This window comes from Diorhabda sublineata, chromosome X (assembly GCF_026230105.1).
Source record: "Diorhabda sublineata isolate icDioSubl1.1 chromosome X, icDioSubl1.1, whole genome shotgun sequence".
Taxonomy (NCBI): Eukaryota; Metazoa; Arthropoda; class Insecta; order Coleoptera; family Chrysomelidae; genus Diorhabda; species Diorhabda sublineata.
Window position 1 is genome coordinate 30,643,079 of NC_079485.1, and position 23,317 is coordinate 30,666,395.

Sequence of the window (23,317 nt, forward strand, 5' to 3'; positions counted from 1 at the left end):
ACTCATTTTGAATTGGTACTTAAAGTAAAAATAGAGTCAGTGCATTGTTCTTCGGAGCTTTCTGATGATACGTTGTCTCCAGTATCTTCTAAAACAATATTTTGCGGATCTAAAGGCACAATTGGTACTGGTAAATCTTCGTTGTGGGGAACAAGTCGTATGGCAGATGGCAAATTTGGATACTCGATATTGTGCTTTCCTTTCTTAGAATAACCCTCAGTCTTTGTTAGACGAAAATAGCAGTCGTCAAAATGGTTAGTAGGTTCCCGCCATACCATTGGAATTGCAAAAGGCATTTTTTTCCCCATTCATCCAAGGCACCAAGGACATGCTACAAGTAACACAACGTGCGTGGGGGACCCACTGCTTGTCTTGGTCTCCAATTAATGTACCAAAATATTTGAAATGGGCTTTTTTCACATTTTTGGTAAATGAACAGAGAAACACGTACTATGAAACTCAACAGAATACTAATTTTTAATGTTATTTTCATGTATATTATTCTAAATAATACAGTTCAGGTATTTTAAGCTATTGAAAAGTGGTACGTGTTAGGGCTTAATAAATCTTTTTTCTATTATTGGACGGGTATTTCCATTTCCAAAATAAAGGGCTCGTCTGTGTTACGAATGATATTTATACAAAATATCATAGAAACATTATAATTTTCACTAAGTGTACGGGTTTCCAAGTCATTAAATTTATATTTGTATATTTCTTTACACATATTTGTTATTAAAACGCTGTTTAACTCATTCCCAAACATAAATAAAATTATAAATCGCAAAAGCTTGCGAGTAAACAACCTTGGATCGTCCCGCATATACTTGTTTACTTATTTCACGCTCTCTTAGTTTTTCCTGTACCGTGGCCGCCCAGTTTGTTTTTTATTAATATTCCTGTCGGTTGATTCGAAGTTTTTAACCCATGAATTTACTAAATTCACACTTGGACAATGATTAATATTTTGTAATTTCCTTTGAAGCGACCAATTGTGATTGAATTTTCAGGAAGCTAAAGCAGCTACGGTTCCCCTCTAGATTGGTTACAGAACTGCAAAAATTTATGCCCCACCCTGTAGTTTAATTATGTTACTATTCTAGATTTAAAAAAATACGTTTAAATTTAAGTTCTCATTGTCATAAAAATTGATTTTTTAGTACTCAATTCCACTATTTTATTCACAATCATCCCTAATCTATAACCAAGTTATCGTCTCCAGAGACTCACCATTCATATTTTTCACCTTCAGTCTCTGAAGACGATAACTTGAGTATCGAAACGCGCGAACAAAAATATCTGGTAGGGTATTATATCGAAAAGAATAATTCTTGAATGTCTAATCATTACATTTTTTACACCCTCTATAATGGATTAAAATTATGCCATCAATTTTATAAATTATTCATTTAATATCATATATACATATAATAGTTCTCGTTTTGTTGTGTAAATCTAACCCCCTCCCCTTTCATATCACTGATCTAAATGTCAAAAGAACATGAAATCGTTCGAGAAAAGGGTAGATCGAAATAAAATTAATCGAAAATATTTTCCACCTCATATATAAATGAATAATATTGATTAATTTGATCGTGGTCTTTATTTTTAAATATGTAAATACAAAAAATTTTATTCGGTTCGTTAATGATTTCTCTAGTCACATTTTCGGATATCGTAATTGAAAACTATTAATTAGAATCGATATTTAGTGTAATTATCGCTCGCTAGATGACACGTTCTATTACAGATGTCTATTATTGGTTTCTATTCGAAACTTTTGAATATTAAAGATATACAGAGAAATATGGAGAATCCAGAGCAATCGCACAATTCGCTTGTTGGGTGTTGAGGTTGGTAGCAATATGTCCTGATATAGTCACGTGACCGAATTAGCTAATGCAACTTCACAAAAACTTGAAGCCTTCTTAAGACCAAAAAATTGTATAATCCGCTACATCTTCTAGTCCTCTACGAGGCCTAGATTTGGAATATTGCTCGCAAATTTGCAGTTCGGCTCCCAAATATACTTTAGGATGCTCGACTCAATATAGAAGAGAATAATTGGTGTTATAGGCGATCAAGAGTTGACCAGAAACTTAGACAGCTTAAAGCATAGAAGAAAGGTTGCTGAACTGACTTTGCTTTACCGATACTACCACGGCAGATGCTATTCCGAGCTGTCCAGCATAATCTCACCTAGAGCAGTATCTTCAAACCCTACTCGACAGTAAACGTTGCTCATGAACACCTCTAGACGCCTATTTGCATAGAGTTAATATTAAATATAGAGAGAGCGAGGTATGGGAGCTTCTTCAAGTGAACTAAAACTGCTGATAGAGAGAGAAAAAACATCGACCTACCACTCTGTATCTCTTTCAACTCTATTCTTATTGGATCGACATAATGTCGAAGTTTCAAGGGGTAGTAACGGTAATGTATGAGAATAACAAGTAAACATTGATAAATTGTTTTAGTTTGGATACAAGAACTTTTCAAATTTAGATTCAAATCAATTTGGGTTTCAATCTTTTCAAATCAACTACTTTTCAAGAATGAATCTGTAACGTATATTTGGATTCTGTTGTCTATATGAGAATATCGGGGTCCTTTAATATACACTACCGTTCAAAAGTTTTGGCCACCCCATAATCCATTCAGTAAATTTCGAAATTAAACACTTCCAACAAATTTCTCTTTCATATTGTCAAACGAAGGTTGAAACGGTGTCTTACAAACCAAAACTAATAGTGTCCGCTATAGGGTGGGCGAAAACTTATGCTGGTGATTAGAAAAAGGAACAACGAAATATTTATTACGATTTGGTTCACTTGGACTGCCAATCCTGGTTTTCCCATCATAAAGGAAAGTAACAAAACATCTATTAGGACTAACGTCCACCAGTGTGGATTTTCGATTTGCTTTATTGAAAACGCGAATTCAATTTTCCAAAAATCCATTCCAATTATTGGCAACATTACGATATTTTTTGGGAATTGACAATCGATTACTTGAAAAAAATAGTTTCTGATGCTTTCAAAACAATTCTTCTAACCATAATAACATTTGGAGTCATTGAAAGCAGCTAACAGAATATGGAATAATGCAAGACGTTAGTCATTTTCTAGTCCAGCTGTACGATATATACACAGTGTTGTTTATTAAGTCAATTCTCTGTAAGTAATATCCTTGCTTTTATATATACAAGGGTCATAAGAAAAGTTTATATCGCAGTTGTAGGACAAAACTAGTTCCAACAATCCTAATAAGGGATGAATCACTATAAAATTTATTATCCCATGGTGAAATTAAATAAACAAACTATTAGAAAAAATGTTTTATTAAATAGTATAAAATATTACACAATATAAATACGAGTTTCGTATTACTTTGGTAGAAAGTATTCACTAAAGCTACTTGTGCCTTCAACTTAGAAAAATATCACCAGCAAAATATTTTCTAAAGACTAGGTTTTCAATTATATATCCAAAATGTTCTCGACAAACACTAGTGTTATCTTTCTAAAGAGTTTGAGTGGCACTTACACTTTGATATGTAGAATAAGAAACGTTTAGCAACAGGAGCGTATCTACGAGGTTGGTCTTAGAAGTACCTGGCCCGAAAAAGAAGATACAAAAACAAAAAATAGATGTTCAATAATATCGATACCCTTTTTATAATAAAAATCGTCAAGCTCCTCAAAATAACCATCAACTGCCGATATCCTCTCTCCATTGTAGGAAAACAATCCGAGGGGGGCTAAATCTGGCGAATAGGGTACATGAATTACCAATTCAAACTTTAATTCATTAATTTTTGCCATTGCAATAACAGATGTGTGAGCTGTTGCTTGGGTTGATGGTACAACATTTTCTTCTAAGCCAAATGCGACCGTTTTTGCTTGATTTCTTCGCTCAAACGTTCCAATGAGTTCGCATAATACTCGCCATTGATAATTTTTCCTTTTTCAGGATAGTCGATGAAAATTATTCCACATGCATCTCAAAAAGGCGACGCCATGACCTGGTCTGTAGATGAAACGGTCTTTGCCTTCTTTAGATCCGGTTCTCCATTGTTTTGATTGTTCTTTTGTTTCAGATGTGAAGTGAAAGAACCACATTTTATCCATGGTTTTTTAGTTAATATAGGATGTATCGCACTTTTTGAAATGCCTACTATGTCTGCTAGCTCACATACTTCCATTCGATTATCATCTAGTAACGCTTTGTGGATTTTCTTCTGGAGCCGTCACCTCATTTGGTCGACCATTGATATGCTGGTCCCATGGTCTTTGCAGCAACATTTTACGTTGATAACGAAAGGATCAGTCTCATCCAGAGTAGAATCTAGTTCAGCTTTTATATTGGTTGGGCTAAGGCATTTCAATTAAAAGTATTCACTGAAAACTTTCACTATTGATGGCTACCAAGTAAATACTAAACAAGGTGGCTTCTTTCTAATACAGTGCAACTACCGCCATCTCTTGGTTAGGCCAGGTATTTCTGAAACCATCCTCTTATATCAGTTCAAGCTACGCATCTGTGCAGCAAAATCCAAGCAGCAACTTTTCATAATATTAGAGCCGATACAAAATATGTAATAAAAAATGTTACTGTGTGTGTAAATGTAACATAATGATTATGGCAACTTTACAGATGTTTTGGAAAACTTTTATGTAATCCACTTCTAGTGTATAGGGTTAGAATTTGTGGAAATCCTAATTTAATATGAAAGAAATCTCAAGTTGCAGAGTGTGTTTTAATTTTTAGTACTTTTATTTTTCTTGTATTTGTATTTTGTGTACTGTTTACAATATTTATTAATATGGCTAAACCAACAATCTCAATTACAGAGTCTGATTCTAAGGGCTTTCCATAGGTTTACATCCGGCTCGAAGGACCAGTTGGTGTTATTTTAAGTGTTGCCATCTTAGTTTGAATCTAATTATCGATTCCCATAATTTCAATCCAATTATTGAAGTCATTACCGACTAAAAATTGACAATAATGAGGTTTGCAGACTTTTTCTTCCTCTATTTTGATAATTGTATTGAATAAATGTTGATAATAGTCGACAATTACATCTTCATTTACATTTTCTGTTCCTTCGAACCTTCTATAGATTAATATCCGGCTGGAAGGACCAGTATTCGTGTAGTGATAGTAGTAAAAAAGTATGTTTGATAATCTATGATATATTCTGTTAAATTTTGTTACTTCAAGATTATAAAAATTGCTGTCAGGATCACAAAAAGTCAAAACATAGAGTACAGACAATAGGAATAATTTGTACATGGAATGATGGCAAGGGGTAGATATTATTTTTGTAATGTGTCTAACATATTTTACAAAAACACACAAAAAAATTGCACTTATACTTTTGATTATCCATTCAACATATACAACTGAGGTGCATTAATTTGAACATGGTCCCACATTCAACCATTTTTCAACAAAAAATACTAAAAGTTTCCTTATCCAATTTAATGAATATTGTTCTATAACCTATACTTGCTGCTCTTTATATTGGTTGCAAAAGTGAAATAATTCCATTAGAATATGACAAATGACAGGACAAGTTAAAACGAGTCAAACTGTGTTCCAGAAATAAGAGGACACTCATCAGACTGGAGAGCGGAAATACTGATACTAAGCAGTTACAGATCAAGCGGAAGTCAGTTATATTGAGATACTACACAGGCAGAGCCGCTAATTTGGACTCCAAAAAGAACTGTTAAAATTTTAATAAGAAATAGCAAAGTAAAACCAAGAAATACAAGCACAGATTTTCCTGGATTATGGTGTTGAAGTGAATACCTCAACCATATGGAAAAAGCTTTTAAAAGTTTACCGGAAGGCAAAAAACCTAATTCTACCTCAGAAAATGATGTTCACGACAATAAATGTGATGAAACACATTTATTTGTACTTGGATATCATAAAGTGTTATGGACAAAGTGAAGGTGAGCTTCCAGGTCGACATCATCCACAACACCTTTCTAAATAAATGTTTTTACAATAAAAAGCACTTGAAGTTCAGTTCCTATTGAAGACTATACACGGAAACAGAAAGAATATTTCAACATGTCTTGCCTCTCTCGTTATAGTTCGACATTGGTCCAGAATTTTATCCGGGAAAATAAATGCTTGATTATCCTAGTAATTCACTGAATTCTGTTAAGAATTTGAGGCATATCGTCGTTGCGCGTGCGGATCCGCGTAAGAGCAATTTGTAAAGAACGCGTATTTGCTTTTTAATGATTTTACAGGAGGAAGAAAAAACTTGCTGCCAACTTCAGGCCTCCTATTGTTCCGCGGTATTGTTTTGATAGCACAACTGACGTTTCTCATTGGATAATTCAAATCAGATGATTATAGTAAATGATTGGAGTGAGATTCCAAGGCACAACAGACGGACACAAATAAAGGAGTCAAACAGGGAGACCCAATATCTATCATAGCAAACGGACAGAGGGAATTAATAAAGGCGATCAACAAATCAGAAGAAGAAGCAAGCAATTACGGACTGAAAATAAATGCAGATAGGATAAAGGAAAGGATACAAAAAGGCTGTCAAGCCTATGAAAGAAACATATACCTACAAAAAAAAACAGGTCCAAACATAACACAGGAGGGAGAAAGGAGAGCAAAGAAAAACGAAGAAATAGAGAAAGAGCTGGAGAAAGAAAATATAATGAGATACATAAAAGCACAAAGACTCAACTGGGTTGGCATATAATGAGAAGAAAACCAACTGAAATGATCAAAGCGATAAGCGATAGCCATAATCCACATGGGATGGATGATGTTTATGATGATAATAAATAATGAATAGAATTGAAGATTTTGGATTTTGTCCAAATTAATTCGAATAGTATAATACGATGAATTCACTTAATGCTATTTCAAAAACTGGCTTCCACAACTGCTTTAGGAAGTAACGACCATGTTATTTAATTAAAAGGGAGTGTAAAGACAATTTGGTGTGGTGGTGTGGGTATGGTGAATTTTATGCCTATATTCTACTGGTTACTCGAGTATCGATTTGAGCAGCAAACAGTCTTTTGGTTAGAGTCAAATTTGTAAAATTATCATAAAATACTCTTAAATTAATACTTGATCATATTATCAGTTGTTTCATTTGATTAAAATACTTGTTAAGACGATAGTATATTGTGCAACTAGTTGGAAAAATAGAATATTTCATACTAATGTTTTAAAAGTATGAAATACAGTAGAGCCTCTATGTAACGAACTTCTATATATAACGAATTTTTTTTAAAGACAAATGAAATTCCTTTATACAAAAATGTTTCCAAATAACGAGAAAATCTTCCATATAATGAATTAAAATGCTCCAGAAAAAAATCCAATAAGTAATTTTTATTATTAAAATTAAAATTACAGAAATGGTGACAAGGGGAGGCACATTAGAAGAACCCACCAGCTGTCGGCAAGGTAGTGTGAGTCACAGACAGCGGGCGGCTCCGGACTCCCCTTCTACCCGCCTTGGCAGTACCTACGGAGCTCGTCGGCGGCTCTGATCTCTCAGTATAAATTGAGTTGTTATTCAGAACAGAGCATTGGCGATGTCTAAGCAGAAAGCTTTAAGTGTAGCAGATAAAATTAACATTTTAAAGGATGTCGAGCGCGGCATACAGAAGAAACTTATTGTATAGAAGTATGAAATTCCTTCCAAGCACTCTCTCAACAGTAATAAAAAATAGGGATGCAGTTTTGAAGTGTCAGGAAGCTGGAGGAGAAGAAAGAAAAAAAATTAAAAAGTGTAAATTTAATTCAGTAAATGAAGCAGATCTAAAGTGGGTAATAATGGTGCGGAATCAAAATTTGACTCTCTTAGGACTACTTATAAAAGAGAAAGCTATTGCATATGCCGAAATGTTCGGTATTGAAGGCTTTCAAGTAAGTTCAGGGTGGTTGGACAAATTTAAAAAACGCCACGAAATAACAGTGATCAATGGAAACCGAAATTTCAGTTGATTTTACAAGATTATCAACCTGATGACGTGTTTAATATGGACGAATGTGGACTTTTTTATAAATGCCTTCCAAATAAGACTTTAGCTTTTAAAGACGATAAGTGTTTTAGTGGCAAAAATAGCAAGGAACGAGTAACTGTTGTAGTTTGTGCTAACATGACAGGAAAATTAAGAATTTTAGTAATAGGGAAAAGTAAACAACCAAGGTGCTTCAAAGGAATAAAATCATTATAGAAGTGGACTATGATTACAACAAGAAATCATGGATGACAAGCGAAATATTCGAGAAGTGGATAAAGAACTTTGAAAAGAAGATGATAAGACAGCATAGAACAGTTATAGACAATTGCCCTGCTCATCCTCATCCTCATCACGTGAAACTAACAAATGTTAAACTTGAATTTTTTCCGCTCAATACGACATCAAAATTATAACCGATGGATCAAGGTGTAATTAAATACCTTAAGGCAAATTATCGGAAAAAAATTCTGAGAAGAATAATTAACGCATTAGAAAATAAACAATCCCTTGATAAGGTTATTGACCCGCGTGTTTGCATAACAGATTTAGCCAAGGTTTGGCAAAATGATGTTCGGAAATTATGATAAAAAATTGTTTTATCAAAGCTGGATTTGCCGAAAACACGACAGAGGAACAAGTAGATGATTTACGAGACATCAATGTCTGCTGGAACGAGCTTCAATCAACTGGTGCAATAAATGATAACATTAGCTTGACGGATTATTCAGCCGTTGACAAGGACTTGATTGTGACTGAATATCCTACTGATGATGATATAATAAACTAGATAAAAGATCTCGATCACCAAGACGACGACGAAACGGATGATACTGAGGAACCAGAAAGACCGAAACCCTCAAAGTCCAAAATGCAGTCTGCTTTTGAGACCATCAGACATGGTTTCCAATGTATTGAAGAAGTGCCTGATAATATTTTCCAAATGTGAACATTTCTATGAGAAGTTACAAACAAGATATTAGAAAATATTTCCCAGCTCAAAACAAATAAATTACAAATTGATCTGTATACATTTTCCTATTGCTTCATAAAATGTACTGATTTTTGTTGTTGTTGTATTTTATTATGTATACATATGTATATTTCATGCAAATAAATACAGTTTATTTTTTGCTCTAATTAAGTTTTTTTATATAATAACCTAAAATAAAAAAATACAATTTCTTTATAACGAAGTTTCTATGTAACGAACTTTTACTTTGGAACCTTCAATTTCGTTATATGGAGGCCCTACTGTATACTTATTCTACACGTCTTATACACTATAATTCCCCAACGACCTACAGGAAATATTTATTCTTATGAACTAGTGCATTCCGCACTATTGCCAAATGGAATCCTGCTACCTACTTGGAGCCTATTTCTTGTAGGTAGTCGGAAAACAATTTCCCTATATGTGTTACGATATATAAGAAAAAACCCAATTACTTCACATTCTATATGTGTCATTTAATTCTTAATAGATGAGGAATCTACACCATACATTTACATACTCCTATTCTCGTCAGCAAAAAAACTATTAGAACTAACTTCAATCAGTTTTCTTTCGATTCAAAAATCGATTTTCATTCGAGAACTACTTTCTGATGCTTTTTTTTGAATTAATAATCGATTCCTTGATTCTGATTCTTCTAAAGCAATTATTATTGTTTTTAATTTTTGTAAACCGATTTTAATTCTTTTAGAGTCATTAAAAGGTGCCAAAATCGTTGTAACGTTAGTCCTTTTCGATGTTTTGCCACTTTCCTCTTCTTAAGAAGCAGTCCGAGTAATTGTATGGTCTAAGATCAGAAGACATGGCGAGAAATAGATCAAGATCAATGTTCATCTGCAGATTTACAATTAGTACTACCTGCAGACGAAATATCCAATTCAATATGGAGATCTTAATCAACTTTCCAGCTCAAAATCAGTGAAGTAATTGTTCCCAATTTCCCTAATTTTTAAAATTATATCACAATGCAGAAAAATCGATTCGATTATCTCGAATAGCTAATGAGAAATAAATTATGATAATTATTTCATTCTAGCTATTCACTTTCAAACCTCAAGACATCTAGAGCTATTTATACCTCAAGAATATTTTCAATAATGCTTATTAAACATATTTCGATTTTTAAATATCTCAAATTCACAGTTCACTTTTGTATTGTTTAATGTGTAAACAAAGTTAATCGGAGGGGCGCGGGAAGTATGTCAATGGGAAACTTGGCTTTTGAGAATTTAGTCGCTTTGGATTGGTAACGGCTAGAAAAATTTTACACGAGGAATTACACATGACAAAAGTCTGTGCCAAAAAATCTGACTTCTGACCAACAGATCTGCTCAGATTTTCTTGAAAGGTAAGAAAAAGATCTGTTTTAAAATGGACCCGATTTGAGTCGATGAAAGCGGTAAAGCAAAAAACGACAGAGCTCCTGAAGGTTCTCACCAAAGAAGACTTCGATCAATGGGAAAAACGTATGGAAAGGTGTGTGGCAAGGGGGGGGGTATATTGAAGGGGAACATTCGAATGTAGAATAATTTTTATAAAACCCTTTTTCGTAACCAGTCTTGTTATTTAATAGCCAGACCTCGTATAATATTGCCTGCAACTTTGTGGAGGCTGGAATAGCATCTCACATGATGGTATCATTCTTTTAATAGATAATTTGATTGTGTCCAATAAAATATTAAATGATTCCTCGGACATCCTGAGGACATGAAAATATTCTCTTGAATCTTCTAAAGCCAGTTCTTTAATAGACAACTGGAGGCTCCAAGTTCATTTTTTCTAATAATCCATTTTCTCAACCATATACGTTTAGGCTTTTGTATATCTTCAAAACATATACTGCTAGTTTCGTTAGTAAGAAGTTTTAATATTGATCGAAGAAGATTTTGGTTTGTAACTTGCCGTAACTTGTAACCCACTCGACTTGCTGCTAATTGATTTCAATCAAACACTGGCCCGTCTTAACGATTGTTTGACTCGACTTGATTGAGCAAACACTACTAATTAACTTGACTTGTGTGGGCAATAAATACACTCGACTGAATTACTTTACTAAGTCAGGGGCTGCGTCTGAACCGGACTTAACAACATGCATTCCAGTTGAAGTGGTTTTCTTGCCACCTAATCCAATCAATGGACCAAGGCGTGATATCTAATTTCAAGGCTTATTACTTGCGGCAAACATTCAAGCAGATGTTTCGAGAAGCAATCAATAAGAGAATTTTGGAAAAATTACAATATCATGAGTGCTGTAGAAAACATAAACCTGTTTTGGAATGAGATAACAGAAAGATCTTTGTAAGAAGTATGTTAGAACATTTGGCCAGATTTAAGTAAGAACAAAGACGTTGGATACTCTATCGATACGGATGGAATAGTGGAATTAGCTAAACAAACTTGTTTAGATGAGGTAAATGTAGAAGACGTCGAAGAAATAGTTCAAGAAACATCAACTAGTATTTCTAGTGATGAGCTCAAAGAATTAACTGAGCAAGAAGAAAACAAAAATATTGATAGTAGTGATTTTGAAGAAGAGCAAAAAGAACTTTCGATAGTGTTTATAAAAAGGAGTTTCACCAATTCAATTCAAAATACGGACCAAGTTGTTGAAAATTATCCAAATTTTGACAGGAGCTCAAAAGCAATTGCATGAGATAGCAATTCAAACTTTAATTCATTAATTTTGACCATTGCAATAACGGATGTCTGAGCTGGTGCATTGTTTTGTTGAAACAACACTTTCTTCTTAACCAAATGCGGCCTTTTTGCAAAAAAGTTGCAAGAAGTTCGCATAATACTCGCCGTTGATAGTTTTTCCTTTTCTAAGAAAATAAATGAAAAATGTACTACACGCAACCCCAAAAACCAACGCCATCTTGTCCAAATGTGTTATAGATCCACAACAACTTTTGTTGATAAGTGGATAGAGCATCTATAACTCTCCGTCTTGCTCAAAATGCAAACTACATCAGATGCCTTCTTGACAAAAGGGCAAAAATTGGAAAAACAAAATACACCGAATGATTTGACTGAATTATTTGTTTTTATAAATATATTCGTTTATATTGTTTTTATTTTCGTGAGAAATGAATGTTTGGTTTTATTTTTATTAAAAAAAAAAAACGTTATTAATTTTAATACCTAACCAATTTTCCATTCTTTCCCTAACCCCATTATTTACGTGTTAGCCTCGTTTCACATTACGTTGTACTTTGATGGAACGTATCCCCCGCGTTAAGCGGGTTTCTACTGTATATGCCAGATATACGAGGGCCATTTTTTTTCAACCTCTGATAGGCTATAAATAAAAGGCAAGTTGATATAAAACAATAATTTCATCACCAAAAGATTGGTAAACTTATGGTTACTTTTCGACATGATCACCGAAGAGATTTTGTCATATCTGTGGACAAGCTTTTCAATACCTTCTTCAAAAAAAGTTGCCGCCAATGAACAGACCTTGAAATTTCTGGAGACAAAGCAGTAATGGTGAATCTGTGGTTTTCTTTAACAATTCTGTCAACTCTCTGAAACGACAGATTTTCGTCCTTGGCCCCCATCATGATGCATATCATTACGGCCATCTTTAAACTTTCAACACTATCAATCATGAAGTTTTCCACATACACCCGAAACATTCTCCGATGGATTTCTACAGCACTATGGCCTTCAGTCTGTACACACTTGGCGGGAGCATCAATAGTGGCGGACATGTTTACGTAGCTGTAGCACAATGCCGACTGACGCCCGAATGTCAACAATGGCGGAGTGTGTAGTGCGAGAGCTTCGCAGTCGCTTACAGCGCTTTTTTCAGACCGCGTTGCGTCTGCACGGAGCGATCGGAGGTTGAGAAAACAACGGCCCTCGTATAAATTCCATTATTTGCACGATTAGAGATCATATTAAATTAATTATATGGCAATAAATCTGACAAATGTCCCATTTTCTGCTTGTATCTAATAACGACAATGTTGTAGTTACCCTGTATATGAAATTGTGTTGTTTCGATGAGAAATTTACGTTGTCTGTATATGTATCAAGAGGTATTTCACATAAAAATTAAATAATAAATTACCTATTTACATTGGAGTTTCAGAATCTATAGGAATTTGTCCGTGTGAAGTATAAGCTGGAGGTCCACTGTTCAAGAAAGCCATAGACCTCATACTATTTCTACTAGAATGTCCTCTTTTTTGTGGCACTTGAGGAGTAGCATGACTGTGGTACTGCTTTGGGGGAGAATAGTTTAAAGCTCTGGTTCCATGGAAATTAGAATAACTTGACCGGACAGATGCAGGTCGGTTATTGTACAACTCGTCCAATTCTTCTGTTTCGTTCAAGCTTTGCTGGGAAGATTGCTGGTAGTTTGGATTTGAATGACCAGCATTCACTGACCAATTTTGCTGCACCATCAAATTATTATTGGAAGACATATTATAGTAATTGGGAAGAGGTGATTCAATAGGGGAGAGACTAGATGGACTGTCATATGGTTTCTTCTGTTGCTGCTGCTCTAGTAGCTTTGTCACTGGATTCTGCGCCATCTTTCTTGATCTAGTAGAAGATCTAGCGTGTGATCTATGGCTGCTGGTGCTATGCCTCCCCGATGATCCTCTTGTCATTACACTGCGCCGTTTTACTCTCCTTGGAGTCATTGGTTTGGGAGAAACTGGTGTTGGTACTTGGTCAAATTCAGTGTCACTATCATTTGGCCGGTTGTCAACGTGGGGACTGAATTCAATCGAGTAAAGCGAAAGTCGTGTTTTTGTGTTCTTATTCTTTCGGGATGATTTACATGACGCTGTTAGAAAGGTGAATTATTTAGAATTAGAACGAAGTTTGAATTTATCTTGTCGGATAAAATTTTAATTTATTAAAAATTGAAAAAAAGAAATTATTATATCTGATTAAAGGTTATAATGAATTCATACTATCGCGGTCCCCTCGTTTTTTTGGCTCTAGAAAATTGAAAAATCATTCGATTTTAATGATTTTTTAAAAATCTTTTAACAAACTACAATTTAGGAAAAAATAAAATTTTTTTCATTTATTACGTGTTAAAATTGAAATTTTATTATTCTTTTTCTTTAATAATCGTATATAACATTTATATGGGAAGTTAGATTGAACTTATTCTATCCCTAATCTAATCTAAGAGGTTTTTGTTTATATTACTTTGATGATTCACTCTCAAGGAGCCGTTGAACCTTGACGTTGGTGAGGTGGCCTAATAGGCGCCCTACGTTGGCATGAGAAGGGGGAAAACGGCTCATTGGCTTGTTGAAATTGATCTTGTCAAAGAATAAGATTTTTAAATTTAATTTAGTCAAAATCATTCTTTCTCAATGGAATTTGGTTAAAAAATTTGTTTTTCTATGTTCGATACCAGTATTTTTAAAAATGAGCTCTTTTGGGCCAGTTTAATCAAAAATGGGTTTATTTAGGCCAATATTGTCAAATATTGAATTCTCTGAATTTAATTTAGTCAAAAATGTATTTTTCTGACCTTAATTTCTCAACAATCGGCCTCAGTTATTTTTTTTCAAATACTAACATTTGTAAGTCGAATTTAGCAAAAAACTGCCTTTTTAAAATGTAATTTGGTTGAAAAGTCGTTTTTCTATGATTAAATTTATAAAAAATGATAAAATTGGTAATGGTAAAAATGTTAAAAAAGATTTTTCGATTTTTTAGATCCAAAAAACGACAAGTTTTTGTTTATTTACTTTCAAGATTACGTAAGAAAAAATAAATTTTTAGAGGTTATTATTTTAAGCTGTAAAAACAGGTAAAATCATTATTATGTTGAAATAATTTTTTCATTTTCTAGAGCAAAAAAAACAAATAAACATCGATAGTATAAAACTACCAGTTGTATTTTTTAATTATAGTAATCTAATTAAAAAAAATACGAACAAGTAGAGTTGATAAACGAAAAAAAGACATTAATAATTTCAAATATCGATAATAAATTGATAATTTAGTAGTAATATTTCACTAATACTCACTATTACACAATCTGGTCCTTCGAGCCAGATATAAATTGAAGGCTCGAAGTACCAGGCAGTGTAATTTCAAGTTGTAGTGGTTCCAGCTCAATTAAGTGATAAAAATAGAAGTTAAGAATAAAAATAATAAATTTCCAATATAAAATGTGGCAAATAAACTTGTTAGGTGTAAATAACCTTCAATGAAAGAAAAGAAAACAATAAATAGAAAGTATGGATTCTAAAACATTTAATTAGTTCACAATAATTACATAAACATGCAATAAATAAAGTAATTCATGCTAGAAGCAGATTGAAAATCAGCAAAAAGCCACATATTTTACCAGTCTAAAATAATAATTGACTAGAGCTACAAAAAAAAAATAAATGTCCTATCATGATAAATCATAAGGGTCCGAACATAAAGATATAGGTCTCTTATGACCTTTTCTGCCGGTTATAACAATGTTATTGAAGGAATTACTTCTTCTTTTAGTGTCACGTATAGCGTCCACACGCATCGGTCTACTTTTGTGATGTATATCTTGGTTAGGAAAAAGATAAGTATTAGAATGGTGCAGAAATTTGTTAGAACTGTACATGTTATCTCTGGTCACATAAGTCGGATGTAACAAGATACTGTCAGGTGCATTTGGCTTCTCATATTTAACTGAAAATAAATATAAAAGCGTAGTGTATAACAGAGTTGGACCAAATAAGTTAGTATCAACAAAAAAAAGTATTCTAGCAGAATAGAGGGAATATGGGAGCGCGATTCAATGAATAATATAAGGTTGGCAACTAAGTACTTTCGCTTTTTACTAATAGATGGCCTTGTTTTATATTTTGGATACATTAGAACCCCGCTGATCCGAACCGCGTTAATCCGAACCACCGATCGGTAATAAATAATCGGAACCTCAATAAAACATGCTTTAGAACAGAAATGCGGTTTATTGAGGTTTTACAACACTGTATCACACCCCTAATTTTGCGAACGGTTCGTCATGTCGGTCAATTTCTATTGCTTCAAAGATGAAAACCTGTTTGATGCTGCGATGTTGCATCATCGATGTAGAAACAACAGATCAGCAGGTGCAGACATAGAGCTCTGCTCTGCGCTGAGCAAGGTCGAATGCGCTTGTCGCGTCGTAGGAGTGCGATACGACTTCATTGCCACCGGTGCCTCTTCCTTCGTCGTCACTGCTCAAGGTTGCCGCTTCTCAGCGGTTCACTGCAGCTGCTATGTCCTCGTCGGCAAGCTCCTCGTGGGTGTCGGGATCTTGTGCTATCCACTCAACGATGTCTGAGACGTTTGCTTCATTACAACCGGGAATTTCAGTCACCAGTCAAAGATGAGCAACGTTCTGGTCGGTCTACTGAAGATGATGATGACCAAACTGTTATAATTGATGAGGATCTTCATATAACTGTTCGAGAGGATGCAAAGAGGCTAAATGTATCAATTGAAGAACACTTAACATGTCTTGGGCTAGTTAAGAAGTCTTATATTTGGGTAAATCACGAATTGAAAGAAATTGATAATGAAAAATGGGTCCTGTACAGTAACAAAGTTCTAAAATGATCATGATGAACCAGCATAAACCACATCGAAAGCTGAAAAACAAAAAAAGCTCATGCTGTCAGTTAGGAGGGATTACAAAAAATGTTGTTTTTTGAGCTGCTTCCAAGTAACCAAACGATCAATTCTGATGTTTACTGTCAACAATTAATGAAACTGGATGAGGTAATCATAGAAAAACGACCACAATTGTCAAATTGGAAAGGTGAAAAGTATTTCATGATTATTCAAGTTGGTTGGGAAGTGATGTTAAAACCCCCATATAACCCTGATCTGGCACTATCTGATTACCATTTATATCGAAGTTTGCAGAATGACGATGATCTTCAATCGTACCTGGCTCAGTTTTTTACTGATAAGGACCAGAAATTTTATGAGCGCGGAATGAAAGATGGCGTAAGGTCATTGAGCAAAATGGAAAATATATAATTAATTAAAAACTATTCTTTGTCAAAAAAAGTGTTTTATTTCATACTACAAAACTGAAATTACTTTTTCGCCAACCCAATATAAAATAAAATCATTATCTTGAGACATCCTTTATAAATAATTTATCTATGTGTCTGATTCAATTTTTTTAAATATAATCTACTTATAAATCTGTCAAATTGATTGTATGTTATCTCTCGGAGGATATTGATAGAGACATAAATTTAGTTCTGTAAATAACAGGTATTTCCAAGTTAAACGGAAATCATCACCATCATATAAATAATATTAATTCTTTTCTACCACACGTTCTATTTCTGATAAGGGAAAACCGATAAACAGATTAGTGAACTTATCTTATCAGATAAAATTGCAATAATTATTATTAGTCATTTTTTTTGGAAGTTTAGAATAGATTCCAAGTAAACTTTCACTCATGTTTTGAAAAACTGAATTAAAATATTTCAATTATTAAATATGCCAGCAACACAATGTCTTTTGACAGAAACCTTCACAAGCTGCGATTGTTTAAGAAACAGGTGGATATTGATTAAAACTGTTCTAGAGAGTGCGAGATTGATACTACAGCATTAAAAAGACATCAACGAAGTCTTTAGACCAACGTTATACCTTTACAAGCAACAATTTATCGGAAAACAAGAAGATGTAGATGAAAATCTTTGGATACAGAGGAAAACATAACCTCTATTGATACTATAGCACCAAAAAGCGTTTCGCTAAGTCTTTCGAGCCTTTTTAAACCTTTACAAGCGGCAATTTACTATGGAACAAGTGGATATTGCTTACAATCCTAAAGTAGAGAGATAAAAATGAATTTATTGATTCTATAGCATCAAAAACATTTGACGAAATGTTTCGATTCATTTTAAACCTTTACAAGCAACAATTTATCAGAAAACAAAAAAATGTTAATGAAAATCTTTGCACAAAAAAAGGAAAACATAACCTCTATTGATACTATGGCATTAAGAACCATTTTAGTTTCAGCCCATTTTATACCATTACTAGCAACAATTTACTATGGAATAAGTAAATATTGCTTACAACCCTTATGTAGTGAGAGAGAAAAGATACTATACTATAATTAAATTGTTTATAACCAATTACTCGACCAGATTTGTGCTCGGCACCCTCGAAAGAACATAGGAAAACACATTCTTAAATGGTAATGGACATTGAATCACATTTTGGTTAATTACTAGTCATACCTCAATAAAAAGTCGCCTATACAAACTTAGAAAGTGGAATTTGTTTACAAAAAGATGTATGATTGTTTAAATTTAGAAGTACTACACATATTAATGTAATTTAATATTTTGTAGAAAGAATTACTGGTATTGAAAAGAAAGCAGTAGACTGTCATGCTAACAACAGAACTTTTTAGAAAATAACAAAAAGAAAACTATCAAGTCTCGCATAACAGATATATTTATCAAGTGCATGCTCATTTTAAATAAATTTTAAGGCTCAAACTTCATTTCATGCGTTAGGACAATAGTAAATTTATTTTATAAATGCAAAGTCCAACTCTGTACTTATACTTAAATAAAAAAAGACAACTAAGTGTTGATCTAACATTCTAATAAGTGCATTCCCATATACCACAACTTACCAAATTGTTTGAGGATCAAAACCACCAATGAAATCGACTGCAAGCATACTTTTATTTTAATACCAAGATTGATCAAAAAATAAACGAAAGTACAAATTGCAAAAACTGACAATCAATATTATATCATGATTTCTCATTAATAATTCAAAGTATTCTATTCGAAAACATGAATTTAAAAGTTTTTTAATCAATCCAAAGGTAGCAATGTGTTAGTTAATGTAATACTTTAGGGTGGAATTAATAAATATTATACTCACAAGTATCATCTTCCTCTAGAAACATTCGACTTAGACAAATACCGATGATGCTATTAAATACCTGAAAATAGAGCTTTGAAGATTATTTGTTGTTCGTAGTTTTCTATTAATGTAACTCACAACTGAATAAAATACTTCTACATACTAAGGTAAAAGCACCAATGGTGGACAGTTTGATATTATAATCTAAATAATAAGAGTTTTGTGAGTCACACAAATCTAGTAATACCTAACTCCATCTATATTCTAACTTCAAACCTACCTTTCTTCACCAAACTGTCATGACGGACAGGTGATTGACCTCACATGTTAGACTTTATTAATATTGTAGTCAGTTTTGTTAAGAAGGTGATTAAGAAATAGAGGTAAGCAATTAGGTTTTAAGTGAATAAATAAAAGCTACATATAACTGAAAGTTGATAATAATTAAGGATACTTTTGCTTTTTGAAGTTAGTTTAGGCATGTGTCAATTATTGGGTCGAAATTTCTCAAAATTCCAAAAATTGACAGGAGTGTCAACCATTGGATTCTGATCTTCATTTAAGGATTTTGTATTGCCTACCTTAACATAACTTTGCTATAAATATTATCAAAATATAACAACAGAAACCAATAATCGACACCCCTGTCAATTAGTAGGTAACAGTGTCAACTATCGGGTTAGAACTCCTATTAGTTTGTTTTTTTTTCCAGAAAATGCCAAATAAAAAAGTGTTTTGTTAATACACGAGAATTTAAATGAATGAAGTTATAGCTGATGTACAAAGGGGAATGGAGGTGCAATGGGTGACTTTGATGTATAGAGTCAAAGGAAAAACACTGACATTTCGTGAAAGGGGTATCCTAACTATGGCCAAAGTGGTATTTCCGATAGGAAAGGGAGCATCTGTTAGATAGTGTCCAACAGTTGACGGTTGTGTTAAAAAGAGAACATCCCTTTTTATAAAATAGATCAGAGAAGAAATGGTATAACAGTTTTTTACACAGAAATAATCCAAAGGACACCACAAAATCTTACAATTATCAGAGCTTTGGTAACTAGTGGGCTACTAAAAAGTTAGTCTATTAAAATCGACGAATTTATAATGCTGACAAAACTGACTTTTTATCTCAATCCAAATGGTAACAAAGTATTAACTGCACGTGGAGATAAAACTGTTAATAGTGAGGAAAAGGAATATTTCACAGTATTAATTCCAGCAAATGCAGGTGATCTCTCTTGATAATATTCAAGTAAGAAAGAATTTCTAAGAAATTAACAGGAATTGTACCAGATCCTGGGGTATTGGGGAAATCAGCTGGATAAACTGTAACACATTTTTTGAATTTATTATCAATATATTCTATCCATGGATTGTTAAAAATGAGATTTGATCACCGGTCATCCTGTTTATTGATAGGCATACTTCCCATCTAATATTACATGCGAGTCAATTTTGTGAGCAGCAAGAGATAATCCTTATTGCTTTATTTCCAAATTTTGTATATAAAATTAAGCCAATGGGAGTTGTTGTTGGAATGAAAAAATGTACAGACACTAACAGCAGAATATTTTTTTAAAAGAAAACGATGTCAGTACAATAGGGAAGTCCCAAATTATGAAATTGTTAGTTTTTCTGAAAATGTGTGCAGCTGGAGATCAATTGAAGTACGAATTTTCTGAAGATCTTTGTTTAAAAATCTTAATATCAAATTTTTATTGCTTTTTTGTGCTTAGTACCAAAAAATTGCTATCATTCCTACTTTGTTTCATTTGATAGGTATTTGACTTTCATTACAACCATAAATCAAGACTAGTCAAATATTTGAGATTTTTATGTCATTTATTGGAACCTTAGACCCCATTTCAAAAATGAGCAATATCTAGTAAAATGTGAATTAAAGATGTTACGATTTTTAAGCTCTAGAATATATAAGTATAATTTTTTAAAAAATGTCAATTATTGGGTAAAAAATATGTCAATTAGTGAAGACTTTAGATTTGCATAGTGTCAACAATTGGTTTTTTCACTTCTGCATACCTATAATTTTCTTGTTCAATTAAAATTAATAATAAATACTATATTAGCGCAATATTTGCTACGGTAAGCTTTTAGAAGTTTGTTCCTCATTAATTCAGAAAAACAAATCTAAACATGTCAATCATTGGTGCTCTTACCTTACATAATTCTTCAAAATCTTCAATTTTTTAATAATATTTCTGCTTAAAATTCAGATTTATTCTTGCTGATATAACATAAATATACTTACAGCCAGAATACATTGAATCCCTGCTTGCGCAATTTCAACATGTACATAGTTGATTAAACATCCTTCATATTCTACAGGTACTGCATCCACATCCTTAATTCTACAGCCAGGTCCTTCCTTTTTCCACCAACTGTCACTATTTAAATCTAATTTGAGCACTTTGTTTTTCTGAAAATATATTTTATACAATGTTGTTATTTGTAAATAATTAATTTAACTGGAGAATTTATAGGTAAATGTATAGTAATAGGTACCTCATGATCTAATCCTGCTACATTTAGATATAAACATATCATAAAAATATTCCAACCAATCCAAAAAATATGCCATAGTAAATACTAAAAATACAAAGAAATTAATCTGTCAATTCAATTGTTCCTATAGAAATATACTTAGAAATCTTGTATTTAGTTTACTTTACTTACAGCTATAATGTATTTAGGACGATATTGATAGGCACCAAAAAAGCCAAATATGATAAATACAATTTCAAAGAAGTTGACTAATATTGGAATCCATAGAAAACCAAGGAAGTCAAACACCTGTCTTTCTACTACTATTATCTGTAAAAAGAATTCCAAATTAACCAAAAGAAGCCTTAAAAAATATTGTAAAACTTACCATTTGCAAAAAGCATATTGATAGAAAAAAATACCTTCTTGAACAAATGCCCATGTCATGGATTTTGAGAAGCCTGCCTTTTGCAACTATAAAAATTTTATTATTTCCACTTTAAATTAAACAACCATTTCACAACCATCTTCAGTATAGTCGTAGATATATTACGGCCGTCACTGCTTTGTATAATAATGATTCATATTCTTTAATGATTTGAGAAAATGTTATTATTCTCTATTGTTTGACTCAGTTTTCCCATCACTTCACTTCTAGGTATATACTGACAGATTATTGACTTGACGTTTCTATTAGACAAGTTCGGATTATTCATTTCGACTTAAATATCCCTGAGTTGTGTCAAATCCGAGCGATAAGATTCAGTTAGTCAGATTATTTGTAAAGTATATTAAACGAAATGTTTTCAATTGAAAATTAACTGAGTGAGCAGTATAGAGATGAACAAAATTCAGTATTCACTGTGAGGAGCGTTTTTTAGTCATTGGTAGAACTGAGAAATAGAGTCACTCTCACACTTCCGAGTTTCGACAATGTAAACACTTTCATTATTTTAAATTGAACAAAATAGAATATAATGCGCCAAACCTATTTTTTTATTATAGCAATAATCAAACTAAAAAAGTAAAAAAACAATTTTTGGCACAAGAATAAAATTACTAATGAGAAAATTAATATAATTAGTATTATCGTGTGGGGTGTTTTGTACAAAGTTTTAAATTAAATCTGATCGCTCAAAATAGTTACAAACATACAGGTGAAACTTAAAAAAGCATGCTGAAAATTAATATTTATATAAATTTTTGAAACATACTGTTATGATTTAACTTATTCAATTTGACTCTCTCTGTAGATTAATAGAAATACTTGTAAAACAATCCTTCAACAACATTTCAATTTATTCATCGCTCTTCAAGAAAAATTCCCTTAATTATTTTCCTTACGTTTTTTCCATTGATCGAAGCAGTGCTGGAGTCTCCTTTAGTGAGAATCTTTAAGAGCTTGCTAGTTTTTGCTTTACCGCTTCCATCGACTCACTTCGGGTCCCTTTTAAAGCAGATCTTTTTCTAACCTTCTAAGGAAATCTGAGCAGATCCGTGGATGCAAGAGCTTTTGGTCAGGAGTCAGATTTTTAAGCACCAACTTCGCACAGACTTTTTTCATGTGTAAAATTTTTCCAACCGCTTTTTTATCTGTGTTTAAAGCGTCGGCAATCATCCGGATGCCCATCGGACGATCTGCACGCACAATTTGTTTGATTTTGGTTACCGTTTCCGGAGTAAAAATAGCCACAAGGCGACCTAGGCGCTGATAATCTTCAGTGGTCTCTCGTCCCTCAATGAAGCGCTTACACCACTCAAAAACACGCGCACGAGATAGAGAATTGTCCCCATAGGCCTCTTGCAACAATTTATAGCACTCAGTCGGAGTTTTTTTTCAATTTAACGAGAAATTTGAGATTGATACGTTGCTTCACGAGAAAAAAACACATTTTAATAGTGACGGAAATGCA

At 33.0% G+C, this 23,317-nt stretch overlaps 2 protein-coding genes across 2 annotated transcripts; one reads left to right on the forward strand and one right to left on the reverse strand.

Annotated features, from left to right (window-relative positions):
- Positions 1–3,344: 3,344 nt before the first annotated feature.
- On the reverse strand, positions 3,345–22,083 carry LOC130450882 (sodium/potassium-transporting ATPase subunit beta-1-interacting protein). Its single transcript, XM_056789586.1, has 6 exons — positions 21,793–22,083; positions 21,597–21,734; positions 21,426–21,509; positions 21,172–21,339; positions 18,921–18,981; positions 3,345–13,833 (listed from the first exon to the last, which is right to left on the reverse strand). The coding sequence occupies exons 1-6, from the start codon at positions 21,844–21,846 to the stop codon at positions 13,112–13,114; spliced, it is 1,227 nt and encodes a 408-aa protein (XP_056645564.1). The 5' UTR covers positions 21,847–22,083; the 3' UTR covers positions 3,345–13,111.
- LOC130451077 (tigger transposable element-derived protein 6-like) lies at positions 7,641–11,685 on the forward strand. The gene is made up of 3 exons (XM_056789875.1): positions 7,641–7,922; positions 7,997–8,192; positions 11,360–11,685. Exons 1-3 carry the CDS (start codon positions 7,641–7,643, stop codon positions 11,683–11,685), a joined length of 804 nt encoding a protein of 267 aa, XP_056645853.1.
- Positions 22,084–23,317: the final 1,234 nt, after the last annotated feature.